A 9,538-nucleotide genomic window follows, 5' to 3' on the forward strand; every position below is an offset into this window, starting at 1 on the left:
TGCACGTAAATATATTCATTTTTGATCGCGTTAAATCTATAAAGTATATCTGAAATGTTACATATTATTATACAAAGAAATAGTTTTCAATTAAATTCGATATAGTTAGATTGAAAATATTAATACGATTGATTACACATTGCAGCAGTCTATCTTCATAATTTGTTCATATTTTGTTTGGAAAACGAAGGAACAATCTATGAGATATCGTCAAAGATATTTTACTATAAATATTAATTGTTTGATTATTATACCTGGCTTGTCATTATAACGATTTTCTAGGTAATAATTAAGTCTTAACACGATGGGACGTGCATTCCTTTTTCAAACGTTTCAATTTCAGTGCAATTTCCAAAGCACCTACAACATGTATATACGTTATATAGCAAGTATTTACAGTTATATATATAGCATAGCTATGTTGCGCAAGTAACGTTGAAAATAAATAATACAAATAAATAAAAAAAACATCATATTATCCTAATGATAGGAATGAGAAAATAGTAAATGGTATTGATATAATAAATCATTCTTAATATAATAACATCGAATATTATTATTTTAATAAAATATAAATGTTCGAACATAAATTCCAGATAAATAGAGTCGATCGGCTCAGTTAACTTGGTTAACTCATTGTCAATTTACTCTCCACAGAGCATAAATTAGTAATTCCGATATTTATTTATGTACAAAATATAGTTTCAATGAAATAAATAAAGGAAGCTGTGTTTGTCGCGTTAAATGCAATAAAGATATTCATACGATCAAATTGAAATATGAAAGCCAAGGTGCATATTATATAAATAAACTTGATGTCATCGTTAAAAAAAATGTCTAATATAGCACATAAGGGCATTTCACGTTCTTCTTATTTTCAACATATGTAAATTGGGGTGCCATGGCACTTTTCTAAAAGTCGATGCGCTTGTTTCTTCGGACGGTAGACAAAACTTATCCTCGTTAGTTCGTATCATCGATGTTTGCTCTACCAGAGGAGGCATTTCATTATCATATTCGCTGAAACTGAATCCTCTTCGATGTTGTTTCGTTTGAGAAGGATTATCGAGATAATTCCAAGGTCCTCTACCTGGATCACTCATTACTCGGCGACAACGATGATGATGATGATGATGATGGTGATGACGACGATGGATTTTTCTTTTCGGTGGCGGCATAGCATATTCCAGATATTGAGTACACGCCGCGGGAGTAGCAACGCGAAAAATAGGATTAGGATCTACATAAAGCCAGCTAGAACTATCGATGTATGGAATAAAATGCCTTGAACTCAATGTTAACTTATTGTTACTTAGTAATAGATTACTACTCTTCGGAATGTTTTCTACCATGCAAGATATTCCTTTATCCTCTTCTTTAACATCGACTAGCATCCCTTGGTAGTAATGCGAATAAACCGGACAAATAGGATTCCGGGAGTCTTGGAAAAGTTTCGAAGAACGATCGACGAACGAATGTTTTCTGTGCCGCCGTCAGTTGAGCGGATGTTCACCTATAGGCGTTCTATAGCATTTGTTCCAAGCTTCTAATAAAAGTACGCAACTGTGGAATCGATAGAATATCAATAACGGTAACCCGATTCTCGATAGAATGCCCCAAACAAGAACGCCGAAAAATCTTAATTGCAACTCTTGGGATAACCAGTTTTGCGTGATTACAGTATCGAAAGCCCATAAAACGGCATTGGTGAATAAAAGGAAAGTGATGACCTGACGTCCTGGTTTGGCTAACATTTGAAATCGCGTAATGCAGGATCTCCTTGATGTTTCGGCAATCAAGGTGCTTTGCGCGAAACATTGGATCAATTGTAGGATCGAAACCGAAAGTAACATGATGTGTCTACCGCGCGTCTGCTTCACGTTTCCATCCTCCAATTGGGCTTCTCTTTCTTCTTCGTTTTCTTCTTCGAGTAAAGCCAAGGAACAAGCGCATACCACGATCGTGAAAATAGAATACAGTTGAACTCCAAAAATGGCAACGTTCGAGAGGAGGCTGTCGAGAGCGGCAGGTGCCTTGCTCGTTACTACGGGCATTTGACGAATTTGTATCAAGCCGGTTGATGTCATCAAACCGCTTAATGCCAGAATCCCGATTAAGGTACCGCATGTCAACCAAGACAAAGTAATATTCGAGAATTGTTCGTCCTCCCTAACCACTAGGAAGATCAAGATGACTACGATACCGGCTACCATGCAGAGTATTCCAAGAAAAAGACCCTTGCTAGATCCATCGCAACCTACTCGCGAGTGACTCGTTAAATCCTTGCTACCGGCGTGGAACTTTTGTTTCTGCGCTATGCGACTTCTACCCACATTTTGTCCCATGACAAATGTTACGGCGGCTGCGATTAAGCTAAAAAATGGACAATCATAAGTGAGTTTTAAGTTAGATTTTGATGCAATCCATAACGTCTTGAAAATAACTAACCTAAATTGTACGATGAAAGGATAAAGAAATGGTAAACTCGATGTCCACAATTGTCCAAGCGTATTCGTGTTTAAACACTCTTGCAAGGCGATCACTTGAGAAATTTGTTCATTCGAAATGGGTCGATACGGCCTGAACATCGACCTATCTTCCAAAGAGGGATCGACTGTAAATAATGTGCGAGAGAGATATAAGATATGATAAGAGAGAAAGATAAAATAGGATTGACTTACCTAGGAGATCACGAGAGTTTCTCGTTAAAGAACCGGGAAATCCGCGAAGGTTCAAAGTGGATGCAGCAGACGTTTGAGGTCCTCGTTGAGCCAAATATACGAAATAAGTCCATTCTTGCGCAGAGTCCCAAATAACAAGACGCACCCAGACAGCTATGTTCGTCGCTGCAAGATGCGTAAAACCAAATCTGGCAGCTAAACCGAATCTTTCGACGAGCACCTAATGAACGACAAATGACAAAGCGAAAATAAAACGCAATCAATGTAATCGTCGGTATCAATGAAATTTCACGTATCCTCATATCTTACCTGAGAATTAACGAATAAAAAATGCATTTGTAGAAAGGTAAATAATCCGTGCAATACAGGATGAGCAAAAATGACATCGGTCAAGCATTCAGCGCCTTGCATCATCGAGTGCATTGCCATTTCTAAACCATTGAAGACCAGAGTAGCTAATCCAAATACTTGAAAAATATGTCCAATTAATCGATTTGCTTAAGAATAAACCCCATCATAAGATAAAGATCAAATTTGTCTGCTTACAAAGTGCACCGACGCGGATGTAAAAGCTGGTGGGTGCTGTTCTAGCTCGAGAAATATGAGCACGTTTCAATGATCCGAACCTCGTGATAGAAGTAGCACCGATTTCCACGTCACTTCTAGTACCGTTAAGACTCGCACAGCTATCAAGCAACACCCAAATATATATACCGATGATAACAGCGATACTTCCGACGTAGAGATACATCAAAAAGATACCCTAAAATGAGATAGAATATATATATATTTTCTTTATCATATATTATTTATATAAACGTGTCTCAAAAATATAAATTGTCATATACCTGCAAGCTGAGAAGAGGAACGGGCGTATCCATGACTTCGGCTAAACATAGTGCCATCATTAACACTATCACCAATTCTCCGTACACGTTGGAAAGAACGATCCATAATTGAGAACTGTCATCGTTCAGAGAAGAAAATGTATAAATAAAATAAGTAGGTAAATATTACAGGTATATAGGGGTTGGTTCTTACAATGGATCGGTATGGTCGAGCAAATCGTTTGGTGATCGTGCTCTCGCAAGAATCCTGGATACTAAAGATCTCGAGGGCGGTGAACAGGAAGATAACTGTGCAGGTGCGGATTCGTTCTCGTTATTCCTCTCAGCCCTCCGAGGAGTACCGCTTGGTATACCCTCGACATTGCCACCCGCTGTACTCGCCGTCTCGTTCAAACTGTCCTTGTCCTGTTGTTCGTTGATTGCTGAAACATCGAAAATATGATTATCGAAAGCTTCATTCACAATTGCCGCAATCGCAAGTGCGCAAATTCGTGCGCGCGCTTCTACGGCCGATGAGTAAATCTTCGAGTAAAAGTATAATCCTTCGATGCGTAAAATCGTGTGCAATTAGTACAAGTGCAAAAGCATGTAATTAATTCCAGGGAAAACACAGAACTTCTTTTCAGATTGTCTTAGTGTATTATTGAATTAGGAATTCTAAATATTGAACTGTAATTTCGATCGAGTCTCATTTATAATTATTATTATTATTATCATCATCATCTCTCGATCTCTTTATCTAAGGTGCAATTTTGTAGAAAGTGTGATTGTTCGATTATACAAGTGTTGCGATAAAAAAAGGAAAAAAAAACAAGATTCGAATTCGAAAATTTGTAATGTACGGACGCTTGAATAAAAAAAACTAGAAATAGTTAATGAAAGTCTATCAAGCATTACACCGTAATATGCAAAACGCGAATGCATATTTATTGTAAGAAATTTCTCGCGACCACGATATTTTATTACATACTTTATAACTTCGTAATAGCGTAATAATATGCAAAAAACTTGGCGCAGCTGATTTATTTATACATGATTATTTATGCATGCCTGCAACACAATGTACGTACGTTGCTCTCGCTTTAATTTACTTTGGAATTTTATCTCTTATGCAATAGATAAATACAATAAATATGAGGAAAAAAGCAAAAGAGAGAATTTCGATCGTACATTTGCAGTATATAAATAGGGTAGAAACGGGCCAAGTAGTTTCGAACGTTCGTGAAATTATGTTTAATAAGCTCTCTTGGATGCTATACGTTATATTCCGTTATCTCATCTTAGGAAGAACCCGTTGAAGAACATTCTCTTTCTCTCTATCCTCTCTGACCGTTGTTCGTAAAATCAAGGGCTACGATTTATCGTGGAAAATGATGCAAAGGATATGCACTTTGATGTTGTTGAAAAGAGTCAAATGTCAAGAGTCAAGTTCCGTCAGTTGGTGGCCGACAAACATAACCGAATCGCGACATATGCTTGACGGAAGACTATACGGAAGAAGATCGCGAGTACTTATACACACGTATATATATATATACGTGTTTATTCGAAGAGAAGAAAGATAACGGTTGATTTTTATCAAGAAAAGGTTAAAATTACTTGTCTAGCTATACTAGAAAATCTAAGAAGAGATAAAATAGGTGGATATATTAAATCGCTTAGATTAACGGTTAAAGAATAAGTCAAATAAGCTAGAAATCAAATATGAAGATAATCGGTTAGAGTCGAGTAAATTACGAAATTGATAAATTACAAAATTAATAAATAAATAAATTAGAAAATTGAACTAGCAGGAAGTTTGGGTCGAAGGATAAGGATATCGAGAATCGTTGATACGCTACGATGCTACCGATAGAAAGATCGTCGACAACATTGCTTATCGATCGCATCTTCGAGATGCGTCCTCTTCCGTAGCCTCCTTTTAATTCTTACCCATCATCCGCTTTCTTTCGATTCCTGCTTCCATTGGAAATTTCGCTAACGAAAGCACTCGTGTACCTCTTTACCGATCAACGCGAGAAAGAAAGAGAGAGAGAGACAAAAGTGGTCCAAACGAGAAACAAAATTTGATGAAAGTTTGAACCAACTTCTTACCCACACTTAAGAATCACGTACAAGGACTACTTTCACACGAAGCATGCATTTTACATGCGTGTCCTCATAAAAAGCGCCTACATCTCCGTCGTGTCATTCGAAATCAAAAAAAAGGAATGTGTAATTTATTATTTATTTATTGCTTTGCAAAAATGTAACGTTTTATAGGTAAACGACGACGACGACGACGACGACGACGAAATTCATTACGTCGTAAGATTAATAGAAGCGATTACGACTCTACTCTCTTTTATAAATGTACTAAAACTAATTGTACATCTTTCAATCATCTTTTGATAATTCTTCCATATGCTTTGACTATTATGATTGCTGCTTCTTACTAGCAGATGTCTTCCAATTACTTCCTTAAATACATACGTGACATGAAAATACCGTTGTAGGATTTTTATGACGAAAGTAATAAACGTTAATCGTGCAAATAACAGCAAGAAGCTGGAGGAGAGATTTGTAGTGATACATCTATAACTGAAAATGTATACTATGAAATTCGAAAGAGGTTAACGATTAGGAAGAAAATAAAAGAAGGTATCTTAAATTAGGATTATAATTAGAAGCGCGACTCTTCATCGAACGATCTTTTCTAACGAAAGATCACGGTACACAGGTGGTAGGTAGATAGATAGGTACAATAGGTATACATCTACTGGTGAAACAGGTGTCGCGTACTACCGCTATTCGCTTTTCTATTCACGACACAATATGCCGTATGTCGTACGGCACAGACTTATTTACGGTCTGTCTCGCATACAAATGAAAACCGTATTCTTTAATAGACACGGTTGAAAAATGTGTCTTTGGTACTTTTGCTGCTTACCCTTTTCTTTCCTCGATGCAATATCATCAAAGGAAATTTCGGACTTGTTACCAGAAAGAATTTCTTCTTCGACTTTGTTGGAATCTTCGATCTCGTCCTCGATGCAACGCTCATCATCATCGACCATCTTCCATTCGGAATCCAACTCGGATATATCCAACTCTTGACCGGATTCTTGAAAAGTGGAAAGATGAGGAATATCAGGGACCAAGGTTTCCTCGTCGTCCTCTCTGATCTTCCATTTTGCTCTCTGATGAGGTGATTCCCGAGAAATGCTATCGGAATCTACGATCTCCTCGACGAGTTCTTCCTCTCGCAGCATATACTCTCTTCTCTCGTTAGGATTTTGATAAACTCTGTACGGTCCGACCAAACCAACGATACCTCTGGGAACGACTACAGCGGTTAAACGAGAATCAGGGTCAACAACGGCGGCTTGACCAAAGTCTTGACCAAAGTCTTGACCATTCTTATCATCCTTGCCATCTTCGGTATCGTTCACGTTAGTGTGCATTTCGTTGTTCCCTTCTTTCTTACGCACCTTTTTTCCCTTCTCAACGACGCTATAAAACGCGTGCTCCTCTGAATCTAGTCGTAGAGTAGAACTTTTTGGTAGCGTTTTTCCAACGCGTTCCAACACGACGACAAGGGAATTCCTCTCGGAATAAGGGTGGTTAACGTCGAGAATGCTGTAGATCGGTTCGCGAGTCGCAGTCTCGATCCATTTCGGTCTTCTCCAATGTTTATCGCGAGTATCTCCAACTGCTGTCCACTCGGCTGCACTCCTCGTAGAAATATCAATAAGCTCAGCTACCATGATCGTTCGAGGATCAAACGAACACCACCACCACCACCAACTATCACCACCGGATGTTGTGCGTTGTTCACGCTTCCTGTGATCGTGCTTCGCTTCGATAATATCCGTTAATTTAATTAACGGTCAAGTTCATAAGATCGAAAATACCTTCGCGTACGCGACCCACTAACATGACTCTTTAAACCATGACAAACGATCGATGAAATATTTCTCATACGAATGGAAATACTATGACCGATCTAATCGAATCTATTCCAACTATTTCTATCGACGGTTCTACTCTTTCTCGTCCACGACGTTCAATTTTACAAAGAACAATAGCTTTCGTTGGCGAAAAACGGGAGGAACCTAAGTGCATGATGATGATATGGATCTAGAGCTCTTATTCGTGACCAGCTTGCAAATGAACATTTCACATTCCTTTGCTACGACAGTATATTCTTTCCTTTCCTTTCCTTTCCTTTCCTGTCAGACCAAATAACACCCTCTATTCTTATCAATTTTCTCTCTATTTATACAAGCTATTTGTTACAATTACTCCTGATCATTTTTAAATAAAATTACTCCAATCTCGGAGAATTGCTTACAACTATTTTAAAAATAAGAGAGTTCGGAAGAGGAATTGTGCGTGATCAAACGCCGTATAAATAAACGACGTCTTTCACAACCGACCATTTTCACTTCCGCGGAAAAGAAAAGGGAAAGTGCGCATCGTCGAAAATGGAAAGAAACATCCTATGTGATTTCAATATGTAAATGTAACATACAAACTAAACAACTTTGAAAGAGTTCGTCGGAAAAACGGCTTGACGCGAAAAAGACTCTTTCTGTATGATACCAATGCATATTGACATAAAAAAAAGAAATATTTAAAATAAGTAATTACCTGATTTACCAGACATGGATTCCTCGATAGGCTGCAGCATCGTACGCGACATTTTCCAAACGATTTAATTTCGTCCTTAGATAACAGATATTATTCCATTGATTCACTCTTCCTTCTTCTTTTTCCTTCGTATAAAAACATCACATTTTCCTACTCTTTTTTGGACGCACTTTACTCGCTTTACTTTGATTATTGACTAATACTACTAATATTCTACTTACAAGTAGAAGCTTAGCAAAAGTCGATGCACTGGGATTTCAAGTTCAATGATTTTCGTAGAATACAATTTGTTAACGTGAATACGATTACTGCTTCCGACATATCGCCTCTTTCATATATCTATATATCTCTTAAGTAATTGCAAATACTATCTAATGAATCTTTAAATTCGATTATCCACGCCGCTCATATTTCGCTTATTACGAAATTAACATTACTTTGCAATTACGTACAACGAATTTACGCGTACAATACGCCGATATTGATTGTTTATTGTACATTTGTTACAATCATAAAAAGAACAAGAGAAATCTTATTTCCATTAAAAATGCAAAGTAAAAGTTGTAATTACAAATTATAAGTTAGAATCTCACTTCGCGTGACGCGAAAACGATGCACTTCTGTTTATTCGATCGATCGAAATCGAGTCACGTGACGATACTACTGCAATTTTCAAAGGGACCAAAAAAAGGTGCAAAAAGTGCGCGATTAAAGTCGTAAAGGCGTACCGATATAAGTCCCTTAATATTCTGACACTTCTACGCCTACGCAATCGCTATTAAATATAGGAATTTATAGAGGTGATGGTGATCTTTCGGCACGCAATGCTCTTTGAAGACTAAAAAGAAGAATCTTCTCAGTGAGTACCTTTCCCGAGAGAGAATCTTTCTCCTCTAACCGTTCTCTTTTCCCTCCCCACTTCTCCTCACGCTATCTCTTTTCCTCCTTAGCTCTTAAGAGGCCTCTCTTTTAAACTTCTACAGATGCTATCGCGTTCGGGGGGGGCGATTATTAAAGAGAGAAAGGAAGAAAGAAACTCGATGCGTATATCCTTTTCATTTTTATTGTAACGCACTTTCAATTTATATTGTTTTTCATTTTAAACATCTTCATTTCCTGCGTTTCTGACATTACCGATCGCCAAACGGATAGTTACGGTTAGGGAATGTGGTATAATCTCGATATTAAATTATTTCAGCCGAGTAATTGTAAATTGTATATATATATATTATATGTACAAGGAGATTTGTGTTCCCTGTTCCTTATTACACGGCATATATTCATGTGAACTTCATTTCTTATTTTAGCGTATTAAATCTATCCCCCGAAGTTATGCTCACATTTTTAAAAATAATCTCTATATATGGGGTACGCTCC

At 37.5% G+C, this 9,538-nt stretch overlaps 2 protein-coding genes across 2 annotated transcripts; both read right to left on the reverse strand.

Annotated features, from left to right (window-relative positions):
- Positions 1-540: 540 nt before the first annotated feature.
- LOC122518431 lies at positions 541-1,458 on the reverse strand. The gene is made up of 2 exons (XM_043637371.1): positions 1,148-1,458; positions 541-1,090 (listed from the first exon to the last, which is right to left on the reverse strand). Exons 1-2 carry the CDS (start codon positions 1,392-1,394, stop codon positions 861-863), a joined length of 477 nt encoding a protein of 158 aa, XP_043493306.1. The 5' UTR covers positions 1,395-1,458; the 3' UTR covers positions 541-860.
- LOC122518380 (proton channel OtopLc-like) lies at positions 1,417-9,529 on the reverse strand. Its single transcript, XM_043637277.1, has 9 exons — positions 8,162-9,529; positions 6,459-7,367; positions 3,723-3,951; positions 3,530-3,644; positions 3,228-3,444; positions 2,991-3,148; positions 2,682-2,901; positions 2,449-2,614; positions 1,417-2,373 (listed from the first exon to the last, which is right to left on the reverse strand). Exons 1-9 carry the CDS (start codon positions 8,211-8,213, stop codon positions 1,494-1,496), a joined length of 2,946 nt encoding a protein of 981 aa, XP_043493212.1. The 5' UTR covers positions 8,214-9,529; the 3' UTR covers positions 1,417-1,493.
- Positions 9,530-9,538: the final 9 nt, after the last annotated feature.

This window comes from Polistes fuscatus, unplaced genomic scaffold (genome assembly GCF_010416935.1).
Source record: "Polistes fuscatus isolate 324 unplaced genomic scaffold, CU_Pfus_HIC Scaffold24, whole genome shotgun sequence".
Classification (NCBI taxonomy): domain Eukaryota; kingdom Metazoa; phylum Arthropoda; class Insecta; order Hymenoptera; family Vespidae; genus Polistes; species Polistes fuscatus.